The sequence below is a fragment of the Gymnodraco acuticeps genome, unplaced genomic scaffold (genome assembly GCF_902827175.1).
Source record: "Gymnodraco acuticeps unplaced genomic scaffold, fGymAcu1.1, whole genome shotgun sequence".
Classification (NCBI taxonomy): Eukaryota; Metazoa; Chordata; class Actinopteri; order Perciformes; family Bathydraconidae; genus Gymnodraco; species Gymnodraco acuticeps.
Genome location: NW_022990596.1, coordinates 417,062 through 438,841, shown reverse-complemented (window position 1 = coordinate 438,841; position 21,780 = coordinate 417,062). Strand labels below are relative to the sequence as shown.

Sequence of the window (21,780 nt, the reverse complement as noted above, 5' to 3'; positions counted from 1 at the left end):
ATGTGGCGAGCAGATGTTCAGTGCAATCCGGACAGCACAAATATTGCATAATCTAAGCAGAATGGTGTTGAGAAAGTTAAATGTGTGTATCTGTGCAATCTAAATATAGGGATAAAGGAATTTATGGTGATCATGTTGTATACATTTCAGTGAACGCCCGTGAATCCGTTGTTGCATGTCTGTCCATCGGCGTGTTGTGTTGTGTGTCTAGACTGAGGCTGAGGAAGCAGCTTAGGGCCCTGCTGTGGCTGGATGTGTCTCTCTCCTTTGTTCTAGAGTGAGACACTCATAATAAGCTTAGTATGAACAGTCATAACACTTTCATTGTTTCTGACCAGCTTCCCAGGACTCAGCCATGGGCGAGAGACGTGAGGGAACTACATGGTCCAGAACCCTTAAGAGCATTTTAGAAATGGAGACATAAGGCGACGTTACTCACAGGTACGTGGCTTGCTCGATGAGCTTGGACTCTGGCCCATGGTGCGATATGTGCCTATCTCTAACAGGCATAATGCACAAAGCCAATATACAGGGCTACTTAAAACGACAAGAATGCATGCATTACACCATAGAGAGATTAATGGTGAGGTAATATGTATAGTAGCTTATATCCGTATAGTACAGTGGCCTACATCCTACAAACCGAGGAACCCCGTGAGCGGTTTATCCCTCTGAGTAATTTGTCCGAGTGGAGCTACAGGCTGCTGGAACAAAGCTGAGGCTGATTGATTGATTGAAAAGTTTATTAACAGCTTGTATATTGGGTACAGTACAGTACAGCTCAAAACATACAATTGTTAAGGGGATGCAGACCAGAGAAAGACTTTCGTCTTGTTTACATCAGGTCCCCCATTTCCAATTCATCATATCATTTAAGACATATAAGACATATTTGACATACAGATGGCTTATTTACAATTTACATACAGGTGGTTTTTTACATACAGATTGCTTATTTACACTTTTCATTTTAGATTTCGTTCTAATACATCCTAACCGGACATTTAAGACATACCAAGTCTACAGATATACAGTTAGTAACAGAGTCTAAAATGCGGAGTATATACATAGATGGGGGGGGGAAGCTGTCCATTGAACGACAGGTTGATATTTGTACCATTACCGGGGCCTAGTTTTGCAATGCTCTCCCCCGAAGGTGCTCTTTAAGAGAGGTTTTGAAGGTAAGTATAGTTTTACTTCCTTTACAGGTTGTGGGAAGAGCGTTCCACCTTGATGTGGCATAATTGCGAAACGTGTATTCCCCCTTTTTTTGTGCCAAATCTGGGTTTCACATGATTTGTGGAGCTCCCTCTGGTGTTTATGATCATGGTATTCCTTGACCTTTGGGAAGAATTTTGACATGTACATGGGTACCATAGAGGTGTAGTGGATCTTGTAGAGCAGGCCCATTGCAAGTAGCTGTACTCTGTCGTCTACTCTAAGCCATCCTAGGTTGTCAAAGTGGGCAGAGGTGAGGGTGGGTTCTAGATGAAAGGTCAAGCAGTAGTCTGACCAGTTTATTTGCGATGTTTGAAGTTTTATTTTTAGCGCCTTGGAGGTGCTATGGTACCATGACGTGCAAGCATAGTCATAGTACCCCTTGAATGAGTGCTCCTGCCAGAGTTTTTCAGGGTGTTTTTGTTTACCAGAGAGGAGATCCTGGTATAGGAATCTAGTTCTTTGATTGACTTTTTTTATTACATTGGATGCCATTTGTCACAGGAGAGGTTTGCCTCAAGAATAGATCCTAGGTATGTAATTTCCTTCTTACTTGTGACAATAATGTCGCCCACTGCAACTAAGAAGTCGTCGGATTTGCTGAGATTATGTTCGAACCGAAGAGAATGGACTCTGTTTTTACCCAGGTTGTAATGATAATTTATTATCGGCGAGCCAGGTGCAGATTCTGCCGAGCTCGGAGCTGAGGGTTTTTTTCAACCTGCAATCTGTTCCTGTCAGAGACCAGCAGGGGCTGAGTCGTCCGCGAACAGGAACAAGTTGCAGTCACATGCTGATGACATGTCAATTTACATAAATTAGGAACAGTAACGGACCTAATATGCTTCCTTGTGGAACACCACAGCTCACTGGGAGGGGGGGGGGGGACAGAGTACCGTTTACCTCCACCATCTGTTCTCTCGCCCTCCAGGTAGGATTGCATCCAGCTTACCGATAGTTTATCAAACCAATTGCTTTTAGCTTGTCAATCAGAATGGGGTGATTGACAGTGTCGAAAGCCTTTTGTAGGTCCAGCATCACCATGCCGCAGTACTTGCCCTTGTCCACCTCTTGTTTGATGTGGTCGCTCAAATAAAGAAGGCATGTGTCAGTGGAGTGGGATGTTCTAAAGCCAGATTGAAATTCATAGATTAGTTTCTTTTCCGCGAGGGTACTTTTCGACCTGTTTCATATACTATTTTTTCCATGACTTTCGAGATGGAGGTAAGTCGAGAAACAGGGGCGGGTAGTTGCCTGGGTCCAATTTGCTGCCCTTTTTGTGCAGGGGGGTTACTCTTGCAATTTTGAAGTCTTTGGGTACTTTTCCCTGTTTTATGGAGAGGTTTAATTATGTGAGCTAGTTAGGGAGGCTCCGTTGTAGCTTTAGCCGTTGATATGCTAGCAGGGGTGGCTAACAACATGGCGGATATTGTTTCCCTCGGATATCGGTTTCTCTTCCTCTCGTCACTGCCTCATGCGTGTCTGTCTGCCGAGGCGTCCCCGGGGGGAATGTCGAAGTCTCCGTTTATTCCTCGGTCTCCGCTGTCTCCACGGTCTCTGTTGTCGTCGCGTAGTTGTTGCTGCAGCGGAGAGATGCTAGTTGTGATGCTAGTTGATGCTAGTTGTGATGCTAGCACCGGGCCCGGATTCAGATGGATGTCTCCCGCTAACAATAAGACCAAGACGATCATACTTCTTCGGTCTAGTTTGCCCTGACGGGGGTGAGTACTTTCGCGTCTGGGTTTGCAGTTATAATGCATGAATGCTTGCACTTCCAAAAGCGAGGGTGTTTCCTTTCCCAGCCGTTGAGAAGGTATAAAGTCATTGTGGTTCATTTTATCCCCGCTTTCATTACTCTCCTTCTCTAAGTGATGTTGCCTCATTGATGAGTTGAGGTAGGGGTCCATAATCCATATTGTCAGGAGGATGAAATATGTAAAAAAATCGTGAGGAATAACCTCCAAAGCGGGAGCTCTCGCAAATGCGACCACTCATAGCGAAAACCGGATGCTGAGCCTTGTAAGAATGGGTCATCCGGAAAATGGAGTGTTACAAGCATTTAATTCTTGCCTTAGCAGTGCAATCCCACATACAGCAAATGATAAAAGGAATTGTTCAAACATGTTGGAAAGTATTCTTATTTGGCGTAGAGTTAGATCTGAGATTGATAGATAGGATATCGTCCTTTCAATATAAGGCTGCAGCCACCAACCTGTTAGCTTAGCATAAAGGTTATTAACACTCGTTTCCTAAGGGAAAACAGCTATCTTGTTCTGTCTGTAGATAACTAAATCTGGCGACCAGCCACTTTTAACGCTCACTGACTAACTTGTAATAGTGAATATGTTGTATAATTTGTATACCCATTTACAAGCTTTACGTCACCATAACCACATATTGTCATATTCTGAAGAAAAAAACATTAGTGAAGACATCACTTGAGTTGCAGCATTGTCTTCTCATCCTCCCCAGAAAGCGAGTGAGAGAAGGTCAAAGTCAAGGTCTGAATGAAGACAATCGTTTTAAAATCTAGAGCTCCTGACATGGGGTTGTCAGAGGCTTTATTCAATATGGGAAGTGCCCCCATCCCCAGTGTCGGCTATGCTGGGAATGCAGGCTTTTGCAGGGGTGAAGGTTAGGGGTGAGAGAGTGGGAAGACCCTGAAAACACAGCTTGACTGTGTTTGTGCATTTGCATTACATTGAAAGCATGCATATGTATGTGAAATGGATAGTGTGTAATGTGCACATCCATTTTCTTTTAGTGAATGTTAGTATTGACAGCTAAATAATCCGTGTTTTTTAACTATATCCACTTTATAATTGGTTACTTGTTGTGCATGCATGTGTATGACTTTTAATTGTGTGGTGGTGTGTGTGTGTGTGCACTTATGTGTGTTTTTTGAGACATTGCTCACAGACTGCAGGCTGAATCCTGTTTTAGTATGCTAAGACAGGATTCAGCCTGCAGAGCAGTGGGCCTCTTTGGACTCAGCAGGGATGCAAAAACTCCATACATACACTAACACACAGACACACCCACACACACCCTTTGTTCTTCTAAAGATAACAATTTTTAAGATAAGCAAAAACTGTTTTATTGGGTTAAAGGATGTTCTTAAATCACTATTGGTGGGTCTGAGTTGTTGCGTCATTCTTTTTTCGGTTAACTTCACATCCAAACAGACCACCATCCTGTTTGTTTTGTTTTAAAGGCCCCTTTCAACCCTAAAAACTTCCTAGAATTTGCTTTTGAAGAAACCTGGTTTTCACAACATGAGATCAAGCTGTTCGGAGACTTCTTACAGCCTCATCGCATTCCCAATGTGGTTCCATGCTCTGCATCGCTGAACAATAACAACAATTTAACAACTTTGAAAATGCTTTTAATATAAAATAGCTTGTAAATAGGATTTTAAAATGTTAAAGAAATGGTCAAACAGGACCTTTGTGGTTTTGAATTCAAACAATTTAATATTCCATTTGTTTGATGGAGTATCAAACACGCTAACTGGGATGTTTGGTGTATGGAGACATGTTGATCATGTTAGGTTGCACCTGTTATGGATGACAAAAAAAGCTTCTCTTGTTTTCTCCTTTATAGAAAAGGAAGAGGATTAGAAATATAGGTGGTTTCACTTAATCACCACCCAAAATGTTTAGCCATTAAAAGTTACAACAACAAAAAAACATATATATATATATATATATATATATATATATATATGAATACATATTGTAACCACATCTACACTTCAATATGTGCAGAAGTTAAACCACAACATGTTCTTCAAAAGTCTAGGGAACACTGAGTTTGGTGCCATCTCCTGGACTTATTTGTGTTCTGCTGAAGGGGAGAGATTTTACAGACGGAAGATGTTTTTTTTTTAACAAACAAAGCATCTTGTAATATGAAATACTACCCAATAATAACTATAAGCAAAAATGTAATTGTAAGCTAATATAAATTATACATTGACTTATGTTACTACAAAATAGCATTTTTTAAAATAAATAATCAGTAGCATTTATATTCATATGAGGCATGAAGATACAGTGTGCACGTGTGCGATAATTGAATGAAAAAATGTTTATAATGATTTCATTGCTAAGTCTGGGACTTCTCTGCAAGCTAAGGGTTAAGGCAGCCAGCGCCTTTACGCACAGGTGTCTCGCCAGTCCTTTATGAAACAGCGCCTGCAGACTGTGGGCTTTTCCTTTTTTTTTTTTTTCATTACGTTGATCATAACTGTAACTCAGCTGGGATTTGCTGTCCGAATAGACAGGTCACTGTAATTCATGTAGTTAGAATTTAAGAGGGTTTCCTCACCGCAGCCCTAATCTCTCGCTGCTATTAAACGTGGAGCGACAAACCTGGAGAGCTCTCTACATCGAGACCGGTCCTGCACGCTCCGATAGTTTCTCTACTTTTGTTCCGTTTCTGATTCGTGGATTTCCGTGAAGTTTGAAGATAGTTTGAAAGAGTTTTTTCCAACATTTGAAACTTGCATTTTCACGATTTTTAGCGTCCATTCTGTTACGCGTCGGATATGTGGTGGATGCTGTTTCCCCGATGGATTTGGTTTCTGCTGGGACACTTTTATGCTTTACTCCTTTTTATGGACAGCTGCCGCGTGAGAGCAATGCCAATGCCCATGTCTGTGTCAAAAGTGGTGTACTCTCACGCAGGTCTGTGCCCGAATGATCTGAACCCCAACCTGTGGGTGGATGCGATGAGCACCTGCATGCGCGAGTGCGAATTTGACCAGGTGAGTGCTGCACGTGAAAAGTGAAATGTGTAGAAGACAGGGCTTAGAGTCTAGACAAAGGGTATGATGGAAAAAAAACCTGAATGTCAAACAGCTAGATCATTAAATCCACCAACAATATTTTCCTTTTCACTGTGCATGAGTTGCTGCATGAGGGATAAAAAGTAAAGCAGAAACAGAATTCAACAAAGTAAAAGTTATGGTTAGGTAATGTTAGACATTTAAACACATTTATTTATTTATTAATGCTGTCATGAACGCAGAAAACATATAGACATAATCGGCAAGTAACATTTTGTCAAGAAAGACCAACAATTGAACCATTTTTATGTTTTATGCATAATTACATTTTTACTGAAAAAATAAATAAAAACAGTAATACAAAAGCTGTGTTTCTTTTCCAATTTTAGGACTGTGAGACATTTGAGAAGTGCTGCCCTAATGTATGTGGTAACAAAAGCTGTGTGGCATCACGCTATATAGACGTCAAGGGGAACAAGGGCCCCATAGGAATGCCAGAGGGCGCCACCTGCGACAAGTTCATGTGCTCTCAGCAAGGGTCCGAGTGGCGACATCTGGGATAGCCAGCCTGTTTGTAAGTGCCGGGACCGCTGTGAGAGAGAACCCCACTTCACATGCGCCTCTGACGGCATGACGTACTATAACAAGTGCTACATGGATGCAGAGGCCTGTTCCAAGGGTATCTCTATCTCTGAGGTCACCTGCAGGTAACATGTTAAGTATTTTACATATCTACTATTTCGTTTTTGGTGTAATGAGGTAAAGTTATCTTTGATTAGTGTTCAAAATTAAATTAGAAAAACTCATAGAAAGATATTCTGTGTGTAATATGTCATTGTAAATAAAGGTGTTAAATACAACATTAAGAACAAATTATATAACAGCAACAACTATTTAAAGTAAAGATATGGTTGAGTAACGGCGTCCTCAGCAGCGAAGTCGGGTTCTGCGTGTTGTTATCCAAGCTTTTTATTTGGTAGTTGTGCCTGCAGTGTTAGTCCATGCCAGTCCTTTTGTGTGTTAATCACTGAATTGCTAATGACCATTGCTTTATAATGCGCTCATATGGTAGTAACAGCTGATAACGCCTCCCGCCCCACAGTGGCTGGATGTCATTGTTGCGCAAGTATGCCTCCACAAACCTCAAACTCCCCCCAAGATTAACCCTGTTATGTTAGCTCTGTCAGGCTTTTGTCTATGTTAGCACTTTCCGCTCTGGTAACAACATTAGCTGCTAGCACCGCAAACGTGCTCTGAATGTTGTATTTAGCCCTTTCAAAGAAAAATCTTTTACATTGTCTTGCTCTGATTAATTCCTTTCTTATCAAACCTACCTACAGATACCATCTGACATGGCCAAACACCAGTCCAATCCCAGCAGAGACAACCCTACATCCAACCACTGCCCTCCAGACCACCCTCCCAGCTGACATCCAGCTCCCCACCATACACAGCGGCCCCACCCAACAGGCTGTTTTTGTGGGTGAGACAGCCAGCTTCCTGTGTGAGGTCTCTGGGAAGCCACATCCAAAAATCACCTGGGAGAAACAACTGAAGGGCAAAGAGAACACCGTGATGAAACCCAACCATGTCCGAGGGAACGTGGTGGTCACTAACATTGGCCAGCTGGTCATATACAACGCGCAACTTCAGGATGCCGGCATCTATACATGTACAGCCAAAAACGTTGGGGGAAGTGTATCAGTACACTTTCCTTTGGTAGTGATCAGGAAGGAGGCAAAAGGCAAGAAGGCAATAGGGAATATTACAAACCTGCCATTTCCAGCTGAAGAGTGTCTTAAGAGACCAGACACAGACGACTGTGGAGAAGAGAGCATGAGCTGGTACTACGAACCAAAGAGGAACAATTGCTTCACCTTCACCTACAGTCAGTGCAATAAAAACCGTAACCATTTCGACACCTACGGCACGTGCATGCTGTCATGTGGAGGAGAGCTTTCAGCCCCCTGCAGCCTACCGAGCCTTCAAGGGCCGTGCAAGGCCTACGAGCCTCGCTGGGCTTACAGCAGTGGGCTCAAAAAGTGCCAGTCCTTCGTGTACGGAGGCTGCGGTGGCAACGAGAACAACTTTGAGTCTAAAGAAGCCTGCGAAGAGATGTGTCCCTTTCCGAAGAACCACAACTGCAAGATATGTAAACCCCGAGCAAAGATGGTCACCAGCTTCTGCAAGGCTGACTTTGTGATTCTGGGGCGTGTGACCGAGCTGACGGAGGAGCAAGAGTCAGGACACGCTTTGGTGACAGTGGTGGAGATCTTGAAAGATGAGAAGATGGGTCTGAGGTTCTTTGGCAAAGAGCCGCTGGAGGTGACTCTACTGAACATGGACTGGAACTGTCCCTGCCCCAATATCACTATAGCCGACGGGCAGCTCCTCATCATGGGGGATGTTCAGAACGGGATGGCCGTCCTGCAGCCCGACAGCTTTGTAGGCTCCTCCAGCACTCGTAGAATCAGGAAGCTTCGTGAGGTTATCCACAAGAAAACCTGTGATTTTATTAAAGATTTCTCTGCTGTCCAGTAGTCTTCTAAGTCTCAATCACTGTTAAACAGTTTTGTTTTCTGATTATTACAAGCTGTAACCTCACCAGTCTGATCGACTGCCAGTAAACGTAAAACTTATCTGTAACATTTGGATGTTTTGTTGCCTGTTCTAGATGTTTCTTCTTTTCCTACTTTGATCAATATTGATTAACAGATCCCAGAAAATCACTCACTGATCCTTTTTGTTAGTTTGTATTCAGGTGCTGAGTCAAAACTGTCTTAAAAGTTATTTTCTTATTAGAATCAAGCTTAGACAGTTTTGATGTCGCACATAGGGCACACTGTCTGATGAGGACAGGTAGAAATAGTATTAGTCACAAACATATACCCTGTACAAAGTATTTGTTATCTTTGCAGCCTTTGACTATAACTTCATTATAGCTTTCCTCTCAGATGTTGTTTGAAATACAATAATAACGTTCATTGTTGGGTATGTTTTATTATCACTGGTAAGTTTGATTTATGTTTTCGTGGGCTATCCCAAAATGGACATTGTGTAACATCTGTCCGGAGCACTTGAGCTCACAATAATGCAATGCGAAGCCTCAGTTTATCTACCAGAATCAAATAAGCTCTTGGATTCCACATTTTGTGGAGTCTGTTTTGATAAGTTTTTATTTACAATACAGAATATATATGTGGACTTCTGTACTTTGTATTTATTTATCTTGATTTATTCCTTATAGGGCTTTTGATATAAATATATATATATATATATATAGACAGAAAGTCTCTCTGTGAGTCTAATTACACAGAGAGCAGACACATTTTATGTTATCTATGATATATTAGTGTCCATTATTTTGTATGGAATATGATGGCAAAACAAATAAAGATGATTTAGAAAATACAGAAGTCTGTGCCTTGTGATGTTGTTCTGTTCCCTTTGTTTAAGGCCAAATATTCATGCTAACAACTTATCAAAAAGTTCATGCATGCAGTGCATCCCCTCATCCATGTCCTCCTCCTTCCACTTGTATTTCACACACACAGGGCCGAGTCTGAAGCAGGTCACATTCCAGCCCAGCTGTGGTGGCCCGCAGAGCTGTGTGTTGTGTTGTGTCTGGGTCTGGGGCCCTTGCATAGCACACACCCCACCGGCCATCTATTCGCCTTACGCGGCCCCTTTCATGTGCAAGAGGCCGGGGTGAAGGGGAACAGGAGGAGGAGGAGGAGGAGAAGGAGAAGGAGGAGGAGGAGGAGGAGGAGGAGGAGGAGGAGGAGAAGAAGGAGGAGGAGGAGAGGGATGTCGGCTGATTCTCTCTCACTCACTCAGTTAGCCACATCTGTGTTAAAGAGACTTTATATTAAAAAGTGAGAGGAATGGAAGGAGAGTAAAGGTCAAGTACAATTTATGGAGTGTATTCCCTTAAGTTAGCATATAGCTTGATGCTTTAATTATCACTAAAAGACAACATAACTGTTTGTGGTGTATCTTGTGGCTGGATCCTGGTGTGAAAGAGATTATGACGTTGAAAAAGTCCAACATGCATGAGAATAAAGTTACAAACAAACACAAGGTGAGAGGAGAATCAACTCAGGATTGACACTAGAGCGGTCTGATACAAAATTATCCACCTGGCTCAGCATGGCATTTAGGAAACAGAACATAAGGAACCAAATAGCAAGTTAATGTTTTTCCCCTTCCCCCTCTGCCCTTATATCCCCTTCTCTAACCCCCTTCCTCAGCTCTCTTCCTCATCTGTCTGCTCATTCACACGACAGACAGCCAGCCTTGAGTGACGACCTCTGACCCTGATAATGAAAAAGAGGCCACCAACTAAAAGGCCATTTTCATTAGAACTGTTGACAAGTGTTAAGTGACTGGCTGAGCTCCAGACTAGCTCCGCAAAGGCCCCTTGATGCTCCACACATCACAGCCGGCTGCTGATTTCAGTATCAAGTTCACTTAGAGACCACCAGCCAGGCAGCTTCCCAGACAGACCATAATAATAAGCCAGACAGCCACAGGCATAAAGAAAGGACGGGGCTGCAATGCCCTCAGTGACACAGTATCAGTGAGGAACTTGATGGTGTTCAGAGGGATGGTCAACTTTATTTCCAGATAACTAATACAGATACATTTGTAATTACCACATAATGTAGCAGAATCATATACAACAACTGTACAACATTACACAATATTGGATGACCAAGTTACGTTTTATTTTAGAGAAAGCCTTAACAGATGAGCTATCCAGCCAACAAGTTAACTTATTGAAAACACTACTCCACCAATTTAGCATTCAACTCATAAAATAGGGTCGGACACAATATAGACTTTTTAGCTAAATGAAGAGGATCAAAATTGATGTGCAAAAGCAAGAATATGATTTTAGTATTTTATGCATTATTCTGAATAAAAATGCGTCTCCTAAATGACCCACAATGCAAATCAACCACTGACAGATTAGTGGAGATTTGGGTGGTGTGTGATAGTATAGTGGTTAATTTAGCTCCAAGCTTTCCCTTGAGATAAACCAAGATCAAAGAATCAGATATGTGTCAGTCCCCTGTGGTCAATTGCTCCAGTCTACTGTGTTTTCCCCCCCATCACATCCCTAACAAGACTACATAAAAAAAGTAATGATAAACTGTGAGAATGGAAGAAAAAAACTAGTGTAATGTCCGCAGGAGGGCAGCACTCCAGAGATTTACTGGCAGGAGTGTCAAGGGGGTAGAGGTGGGGCTAGAACAGAGGTGCCCAGTACGTCGACCGCGGGCGACCGGTCGACCGCGGGGGCAATGCTGGTAGATCGCGAGTCATTCATAAAAAAAAAAATCCTGTTCCGTTAAAATAGACAAAACAGGTTTTGATCCCTCCTCCCTTGGCCTCCGAGTTTACTTGATTGACAGAAAAAGCGACCTATCGCTTTCCAGTCTGTTAACCCAGAATGCAAAGCGATACAAAATCAGTCAAGTGCCGGGAAAACTCAAATTAAGTTAAAGAGACAAACAACAAAATGAGTGCGGGACCGAGCAAGAAGCTAAAGACAAACCACTTCCACCCAGAATGGGAGGAAGAATATTTGTTTGTGATGTCACATTCAAAGGTTATTTGCCTTATTTGTAAAGCAAGCGTCGCTCTGCCAAAGAAAGGTAACGTGGAGAGGCATTATCGGAGTGTTCACAAGGCATATGACAGCGACTTCCCTCCGAGTAGCGAGTTGAGAAAGAGAAAGGTCTGTATTATTGCTACACAAATATTATCTCGCAATCTTAGTGTCGCCAACTCGTTTCTAACATAAAAAAAGACAAACAAATGTCGGTGTATTTTCGATCTTTCCAATCGAGACGAGATCTCTCTCCCCCGTCTGTGCGCGAGGGGGCAGGGCAGTTTACACACACGCGGCTGCTACATGCAGAAACACACGGAGGGGATGGCGGAGAGAAGCGCTCCAAGGTGTGGTTAAATGTTACCCGTCTTGAGGTGAACAATGCTCCTTGCCAAGAGAGTTTAGCATGTGAGGGCGGTAACACGAGCAATGTGTCTAAACATTTAGCAAAAGTGCACCACATTCAGACGGAGGAATGCACCGGGTTCCACTGTCTTTCTAGTAGCTCTGTAGCCCCATCCACGAGTAACGTTTCCACGTCAGGTGTTATGTATGCTAGCAGCAACACACGCAGTTAACTCAATGATTCAAACATGGGTTAATGATTAGAGGAAACTGAGTTACTCTTTATTTTGTTAAAGTTTCAGCTATTCTGTTCACAGTTCTGTCATCAGATTATTTAATACGATTTGTTAAAACATTGTTGTTTCTTTTGATGTGAAATATTATTTATTTAATTTAAATAAAAAGCAATGTTAGTTTTGTTCACAATTTGTTAATTTAATAATATATGTATTTTTGAATCAAGTATTAATCTTTATTGTCTTTATTGATAGTTTCCACATGCCTAAAACAACCTCAAGCTAAATCTAAAAGTTGATGGCTAAACAAGAGGGTTTGAGAAATTGTGCAAGGCATACAGGAATAGTCGATTAGTCGTTTCATTAATCGATAGATTAATCGATTATCAAATTAGTCGTTTGTTGCAGCCCTATTATCCCATATATAAATAAAACGTGTTATTCAGCAACCCTTGCAATTTGGGATTTTATTTTTGGTTGGTAGACCTCGTGAGCTGGTCATTTCAAAAGTAGCGCACCAGCCCAAAAAGTGTGGGCACCCCTGGGCTAGAAGTTAGTTAGATGTACAACAATGCATAGCAATTCAATTTAAAAATAACGATGACTTCATTATGGTTTAGATTTTGGGAGACGTTGTCAGCTTAATTAATACAAATGTTGCCTATCTATAACAAACCACCACCCAGGGAGCACCTCAGTGTAATCAAGATACTGTAATCAATCAACCACACCCACCCAATTACCGACAGGTGTGCTGGGTCCAGCTAACATGCTAAATGCTAACATCATGGCGGATCCTCCAGGTGATTTGTTTGATATAGGAGCTTTATGTTCAGTAAGGTGCAGGACTAAGTGAACTATGTTTTGAAGAACCTGGAGCAGACGGTGGAAGACTTCGAGATGCAAGCAAGACTCACAGAAATACGTTCATAGGTGAGTACTTGCATGGATGTGACCCTCCCGAGGAGAACGTAAACGCTAGCATTGTGTGTAGCTATTATGTGCAAAACGTGTGATTGAGCTTACTGTTTATGCTGTTTTATTTGTTTGTGGGTGCAGCTGTGGATGTAAAGCCTCTTTGTTAAAGTGGCAGGCTATAATTTAATCAATGTAGGGAATTGTATATTGCATGTAGGCTTACTTTTGATTTATTCTCTTTTGTTGTTGCTTGATTCTAGTGAAGCTGCACTAAAACAGGATCAACCGTGCCATCCATCGACATTGGACGTATCTGACCATAGAGGACACGGTGGCATGAAGGGCTTCGACTATAATGTACGTTAATTTAGCAATGTATTTTTATATAAATCGGTACTAGTTGGAGGACCTTTTTTTTGTGTAGGTCTATTTGAGTAACATTTCCTTAAAGTAACGGTACAGAATAAAATACTGGAAACAACAATACAGGGACTAATGTGCTGATTCCATTTTGTAAAGCTTGTGCTGCAGTTGGTTTAAGTATCATGTGTCATATATGTAGGAGACTTCAATTTATATATAGATATTGGGAAAACCATATTTACTACATTGCATTATTATGTTGTTCAAGTATTGAAGTTTTCCACTGGGTGGCAGCACAACACAGTATGAAATGGCCTAAGCATAACTGTTGCTTATCTGTTTGAGATGTGTCAAGTTCTTGCATTCAAAGTAAATGTCTGAGCAAATGTACACAAAAAAGTAATCTTAATGTTTGATTCAAACTCGTATCAATCGTTTATTTTTCCACAGAAAACAATCCTCCAATAATTCCACTAATGCAAGTCAAATGTAATTTCTAGGAATCTTTTCTAAATTAAATGTGGTGGAAGAATGGAGATCAGAGCACTATCTCAAGGAAACAGTTTGTATTGTAAAGAGGTTAATGTAAAGCAGATTAGTTTAACTTTAAGAACTAAATGAGACATAATAATTAGTGCAGGTAACCGTTTTGTCTTTTTTAGAGTGCATCTCAAATGAAAAGCATATTGTAATTTTCTGTCTATGACACACTTTCACACTCTGTGTCACTTGCCCGATGAATGCCTCCACAAGCAGTTAGCCAGATGGGCTGGTGGATTTCTCTCTCTCTCTCTCTCTCTGTCTCTCTCTCTCTCTCTCTCTCTCTCTCTCTCTCTCTCTGTCTCTGTCTCTGTCTCTGTCTCTGTCTCTGTCTCTCTCTCTCTCTCTCTCTCTCTCTCTCTGTCAATAGCAGCTCTCCAGGGCACAGCTGGTCTGTGTGTTGGGTTAGACTAAAGATTTGCCAGATGGGAAGGGATAGAGAGAAGGGGGCAGAAAGTCCTATTTTACAAAGATAAAATGTGGACTATCAGCACACTAAATTAATTTACTTTATAAATGCATGCATGAGCCCACAAAGTAAGAACACGAGTGCAGTGGAATAATGTTGATGGCATTAGGGGAGGAAAGTGAGGTGGTTTCATATTTGAGAAAACAAATCACACATTCTTGCATAACATGGTTAAAAAAAGTGGTTTTTTTTATCACAGAAATCTTATACACTTTTACATTTGCAGTAGCTCTCACTTTATTTCTATTGAGGACAGTTCAAGGGGAATGTATGCATTGAATGTGGCAGCATTTGGTGACAGAGGAGAAGAAGCAGGGGACATATTGGAGCCTGAAAGAGGAAACGTGAATATGGGAAAGAGGGGAACAGATACAAATGGAGGAGGGGGAGGCCAAGAGAGGGAATCAAGAAAGGTAAGGACACAGGCGAAAGGACAAGAGGACAGAGGGAGGCCATTGAGGTGCAGAGGGCATGAGGGGGGCTGGGATGAGTGAACGGTGAAGGCAGAAAGGTCATCGTAGCATAAGGAGGGTGTAAATTGTCCGGAACATAAAACTGCTTTTGTCGACGGGGTTTCTTTTCCCCCTTATCTTTCTGCTTTCTAAAAATAGTACCTGGTCAATGTAGGGGGAACTAGGACACTGTTACCTCTCGCATATCTTCTCTTTTCTACCTTTACCTTATCACATAGGGATCGATGGATAGAGAGATGCTTGTAGTTTGCACGTGTCGATTCCCAAAGGTTCTGCTGTCATTGGATTCTAGGACTTTTAGGGATTTCGATGGAGATGAACATTAAAAAAATAAAAACACGTTTGGCTTCTGTCCTTTTTAGGTTGACAAGTCAGAGTTTTATCAATTCTACTTTGGTCTACGTTGATGAAGGAGCTTTGCTGGTTGCATTAAATATCCGATTTGCATTGCTATAATTGGATGTTTAACACCAAGAGGCGTTTTTGACAGACATCAGCAATAAACGATGTGTAAAATGTTCATGTGTCAAAGACACACCCATGCGCAATGAAAACAAACCGGTCTGAAACGCATTTGGAGTGAGACAAAGCTGCTTAACCATTTCAAGCATGTTTTCTTCTGATAAGAATCAGAAGTAATCAGGCGGCAGCTTCAATTCAATCACGAGGAGATTCACTTATAACATCCTCCACGCACCCTCTCTAGCACAATTAATGACCATGTCACTGAAGAAGAATGGAAATGTTCTCTATTAGGTTTCACTCTTGCATGATGCGCTGAACAAACCTGTGCCCTCTAAGGACCAAGAAGAAGGGGCTAGTAAATATGTTACCATCTGAAATTAAACATGTCATTGTGCATGCACCTACATGCAAATCAACACCAATAAAGTAGGCCTACATTCATAGAAATACTGACAACCAGTACAAAACAGGATAAGGGTGCTCAGATTGTGTTCATAGTGAGTTAAACTAAAACCAAACCACAGCTGCAAATACAAATATTGACTCACAATACCTTTATTCGTCCCGCAGAGGGGACATTTGCATTTGTTACAGCAGGAAAAGAGCCAAAGACAGCTTAATATGAACTAAAACACACCACCCTTAATTACCATATTTGTGTGAACGTGAATTGTAGATTATAAAATATGATTGAAAAATAGCCACCATCAACCACAACACACATGCTTGCACAAGCATATGCACATAAACACATAGGGGCCTGTATGCATTGAGTAAAACAATGCATTGAAATGGCTCCCCACCCCCAAACTATGCCTGAGGCTTTCTGTTTGTGGAATATAGATGTGCTGCCAATGTGTGCAGGCAGACAGTCTCTTTAAGATGTCGCCCACCAGCCTGGTCTTGATTCATGTCATGCAAACACTAAATGTATTATGCACACACCCTTTCCTTGTTCGTTTCCTCTGTTTGTGAACAAATCAGTTTGAATTTAGACAGAAATTAAAATACAGAATTTTTGGTTTTAGCCCGCAGGAGCAAATGAAGACACTCGTTTTACACTCAAGGCATTATTTATAAACAAGAATGAGAGACACAAACATCTAGAACATCCAAGCTGAAGTGACACAGCATGAAATACAGGGCCAGGAGTGGCCAGAAAAAGACACGGAGAGAGGGAGGGGGTCGGGGTAAAGAGATGCTTGGCACAAAATGTTCTAATCCCAAACCAGAACATAGATTCACTCTGGGACTTCACTTTGTTTCTGATTTTGGATGAGGACTGTTGCCCTAGTGGCCCAGGAGAATGGCAGCAGGGATCAGCTGCTGTCAGGAGTGGAACAAGAAATATCAGTCTACTGTTGCTGTGACTGATTTGAATGATCTGCAGCTAGATGGGGGAAAACATAAAGAAGAGAATCCTCTGGGAGACGAAGGGAAGGACAAAGCATCTACTCAATACTTCTGAGTATTTTTAAATAAAATGGATGATGTTATGTGACAAAGGACCTTGAGAGACATAGAGAGAAATGACCTTCTCACTGTTATTGTAGCTTGCAGATGAACTCATAATGACTGTCTCATTCATTGCTTGTGATGAATTGCACAGCAAACACACATTACGTTACAAGTGTTTACCACAAACACATTACTGCTTAATATGTGACAGTATAGGACCAGCTTAATTCAGTTAACAGTAGTATAAAGGTTTACATTTTCTCTCTTGCGGGCTACGGTGTAGGCTCTGTGTACATACATACTGTCCAAGAATGTGTCAAAAATATTTTCTTTCTCAGCCTTCACTTGAATGAATAAGCAAAATCATTATTGGATAAAATAACAATTATCTATTTATAATCATATATCTATGCAACAAAATCGACTTGTAAACAAACAATTAGTCACTGTTACTTTTTTTTTTTTTTTTAGAAAACTTTATTTTATATTATTTGGTCAGTACATGATATACACAAGTTACATTAATAATACACATAAAACACAATGAATAAATAACATAAAGAGAGCACGTTTATATTCCAATGAGACTCAGTTCGGTCACAGACTCAAAACGCCCCATGGCTGAGTCTGGGATTTGTCCAGGGTTTTTCTTCTCCTTAGTTCAGTAAGTATTTGTTTCACGATGGTGCCACTGGTTAGGTCTCAACATCATGGTCTGGAATACGGCCAGTCCAGAATTTAACAATGATGTTTGAGATATCCATTTGAATGGAAGATTCGAAAGTCCAGTCTTTCCACTTGGGATCTGAAGTTTTAGTTGTGAGAACATCAAGGAAACGTCTCAGAGGAGCTTCTAGCAAAAAGCAAAGTTCAAACTCCTTTCTGTTTGGCAGTGCAATGAAGGAATACACATCATTTGTATTGATCCAGCAGGTATCAAATAATAGTGATTCTCCAACATATTCACGACTTGGGGGTTCTCCTGAGCCTGTGAAGTTCAGGCGAACCCAATATTGTCCAAATTTTGAAGCAAAAGATGGCACGCTTCCAGGAAGAGACATTTTCTTATATATTTTTTTTGTATTTTTTTGTATTTTTATTCACCCTTTTTCACCTCCTTCCTTTCCTCTTCCAATCATTTTCGAGTCTGTTGGAACAGGTCGTTCAGAACGAATCATCCGGTCTTGCCTCTTCATTTAAATGTGTGCTGCGTCGGTTCAGCCAATCTCCGCAAGGGTTTTTGAAATTGGTCCGTGCGCAAAGCATTGTGGGGATTTTAAGGACGCGAAGTCTACCCATGTGCAGCCCAGTCACTGTTACACAGTCCTGACACTGGATGGCGTATGACATGCACAGTAACATTGTAAAAGCATCAGGTTGGTTGTTGACCAACATAACTGTACACCTCACATGGGCCTCGTGGCCCAGTGTTATTACTCTATCGCTTAATTATACTTTACATAGAAATAAAATGATCATCAAACGATTTTCTGAGCTCATGTACTGGTAAATTCACAACATAATCCAGCCTGTTTTTGTTCATGTAGAAAAGATACCAGACCCTTCCTCATTGACACAGTCCACATGGCTATTCAGTCCCTTTAAATAGCCCCCTCTCTGCTCAGTCACAATGACCTCACAGCCTGTTGCTGTGGCACCGGCAGAGAGGCCAGCGGATGTTAGTCTACACTGAAATGCTATTAGGCTTTGCAGACACTGGAGGGAGTGCTACACTACTGTCGATCATGATGAGTTGACGACGACAAAGTCAGTTTGACTCCCGAGTGGTTGATCTATGGTCAGTCTTTTTATTTTGAAAGCTAAGTGACTGTTTCCAAAGGTACTGAATGTGGCAAACTAAAGGGGCTTTTTAATGGGGTGAGAGGAATGCAGGTAAAATATGTTATTGGTTAGTTTAAATGCATTCTACACCTAGCAGCTTGTGTCTGCTTCCCATTTGGTGCTGAGAAGATAGTGTACGGTGAGTTTTCATAGCTTTAAAAAAAACAAACAGCTGCCTGCTCTGGAAGATAACATCAAGCTGTTGTTTAAAGTGCTTTCAAAATAAACTTTTAACACAACTCTGTGGGAGGGGGAAGTTAACTTATACCTACCGAATGTTTGTTGGCATTCTATGAATCTGAGTAATGCTGGCCCTTACATAATAAATGACTCATTGAGACCCTAATTTAGCAAATGGGGGGCATGGGGTGGTAGAGAAATACTTGCGTCAGATAGTTGCCTAGGTTAGTCATTGTCACCTAGACTATTCCATGAATAGATACTTTGCATCATATTGTACACAGTTTACAATCCGTTTTTAGAATCGGAAACATAATCTATTATGCCTAAAGCATAAGATCATGACCTTTGATTAATCTCATGTGGGGTTTTGAATGCAACATTGAGCTTCAATTTAGTACATTTAAAACAGGGTTGTTCCTTTTCCGCACACGCATTCACACAGCGTAATGCATATCATAACTAATACACTTTGGGTGTCTGATCTTATTTGTAGAGAAGCATTGCATGAGTTTTCACAACTTGAAATACCTGGGCCTGTCACAGACAGAGAGCGAGATAGAAGTTGCAGTCTAACTATTTTTGGATTGCAGGCAGGTCCTTTTCCCCACAGTTTGTGCCTCCCTGCCATGAGAGAGAATGAATATTAATCATTGCTTTTATTGTTTGGTATGGAAAGGCTACCTCTGTGTTTGAATGACAGGAAAGCTATACAACCCCTTTTCCCAGTTGCTGTATTACCATATGAGTCGAAAACATTCTTCCTCCTTCTCTTCTCTTTCTTGCAGAAGAGAGCACAGATAGGACTTGTTTGAACATATAAGCAGCGGTGTGGAAGAGAAGCTCGGTAAATAATTTGTCCTTTCAGATTTGTTTAGAGAGGGGCTTATTAGAAATCAACAGGTAAAAGGGAATATCAATGACGTTCTCTACAGATGGCCCTTTGTAATGTGTGTGTGTGTGTGTGTGTGTGTGTGTGTGTGTGTGTGTGTGTGTGTGTGTGTGTGTGTGTGTGTGTGTGTGTGTGTGTGTGTGTGTGTGTGTGTGTGTGTGTGTGTGTGTGTGTGTGTGTGGTGTGTGTGTGTGTGTGTGTGTGTGTGTGTTGATGCAAGGGCAAATACCTCTAATCTGGCTATAGCTGAAATCCTCACGTGCAGCTCACCTCTAATGAAGGCTTGTAATGTGTGTTCGATCCCATGACCCCATGCTTTTGACCTGAGCAGCTTAGGCAGCATATCAGTGTGTATTAAACATCCAAATCTCATGACACTTGACTTCTGACCTCCTGCACCAAGACACAAGCTCAGAGTGAGCCTGTGTGTGTTGGGTAAGAGAAACTGGGAGCACAATGAAGACGGACTGGAGTATAATAATTGGCTATGACTGATAGAAAGTGCAGTTCTGCACCAATGAGGTATGATGTGAGGTTGACACTTCTTAATGATGTCCCAAAGTGGACAGTACCTGCCAAGTGGCCATTAATGGGCTCCTTGAATAGGCCGCAGCAGGCCGGAGGGGGATCACATCGAAAGTTTTCCTCGCGGATATACCGCTACGTAAGATCTGTTTCCATGACAACTGGAGCTCCACTTTGAGCAAAGGGTGAAAAAGTTTGTGGATTAAATTATAGACGGACGAGGAATCTTGCAACAGTTATAAAAGATAACAAAGCGGGCATCCTTTCATTTATTTTTCTTAACCCGTCGAGCTGTCTGCATATTTTGACATGACTGTCTGCAGTGATGCAATCCCTTTCAGTCAGTGTTTACATGTTGCTTTCAATCCCTGCCTCTACCAATAAATAATTAAATATGTTTTATATTACATGTTCCTCAATTATTTACTGCATTTTGATGAAATGGCCTTGGTTGACTTAGAAAAAAAACTTTCCGCCAGGCTTTCTGTCTGAAAATAGAGATTTCCACGAAATGTCTCCTATAATGGCCTCACCAGGTGTGTCCTACAATCCCACCTAACATTAGTAATTGAACAGTCATATTGTGACTCATTGCCCCCCATACAATTCCATTCAAACATTTGATTTCCATGCTTTCAAATTGGGTCGTATGTATTTGTTAGTGCTGTAGCGACGCGTCGAAGCGTCGACTTCAAAATATCGTCGACGACATATTTCCGCGTCGACGCGTCGCCACCATAGACTGTATGACGCCACACACACACACGTGGGTCACCCAAAGCAACAAGCAGTTCGCAATCGCACTTCTAACACAATGGAGACTGAAACGGCTACCAACTCCTCCTCACAGGATTGCGCACGAAGCCCTCAAACGAAAACATCTCGCCCCAGGTCTTCAAAAGCATGGGAATATTTTAAAGTTAGTCCAAAACGCAAAGATATTTATATATTTATATCTCACTGAGACTGCTGCTTGACCGGAAGCAGCAGCTAGCTGTGGTGGCAACCATTAGCAGCTAGCATTTGCTCTCCGATTTAAAATGGAATTATGGATTATAAATTCAATAATTGTTTTATACATAGACGTTAAAAACCTATGGATTAACAGATTCAGCCTCGTTTTTTCTCATTTGAATGCCATTGAACACGTATTTTGATCAGATTGACAGCTACGGCGGTGAGACGATCTCCCTAGAAGCTCTGTGAAGGTACGTGTTGTGATGACTGTATTTGCTTCCCCTGTCGCGAGTCCGGATCACTCAGTGATGATACTATGTACCTACATAATCTGTGGAGGTCTCAGCTTTAATCGGATATATTGTAGTGCAGCTACGATAAGTAATAAGGGTACTTTTATCTTGAGATCTGTGCCAATGTCCGTTAGCATTTTTCGCTCAGGGGTCATTTAGATGCTTCTTATGAGACTTGTGTTTTGTTTTGGTAAACATGG

At 41.5% G+C, this 21,780-nt stretch overlaps 1 protein-coding gene across 1 annotated transcript; it reads left to right on the top strand.

Annotated features, from left to right (window-relative positions):
- The first annotated feature begins 5,554 nt into the window (after positions 1-5,554).
- On the top strand, positions 5,555-9,356 carry LOC117554463 (WAP, Kazal, immunoglobulin, Kunitz and NTR domain-containing protein 2-like). The gene is given in 4 exon segments (XM_034228910.1): positions 5,555-5,986; positions 6,397-6,555; positions 6,557-6,714; positions 7,348-9,356. Coding segments are annotated over 4 exon segments (1,737 nt in total). The 5' UTR covers positions 5,555-5,767; the 3' UTR covers positions 8,549-9,356.
- The last annotated feature ends 12,424 nt before the right edge of the window (positions 9,357-21,780 follow it).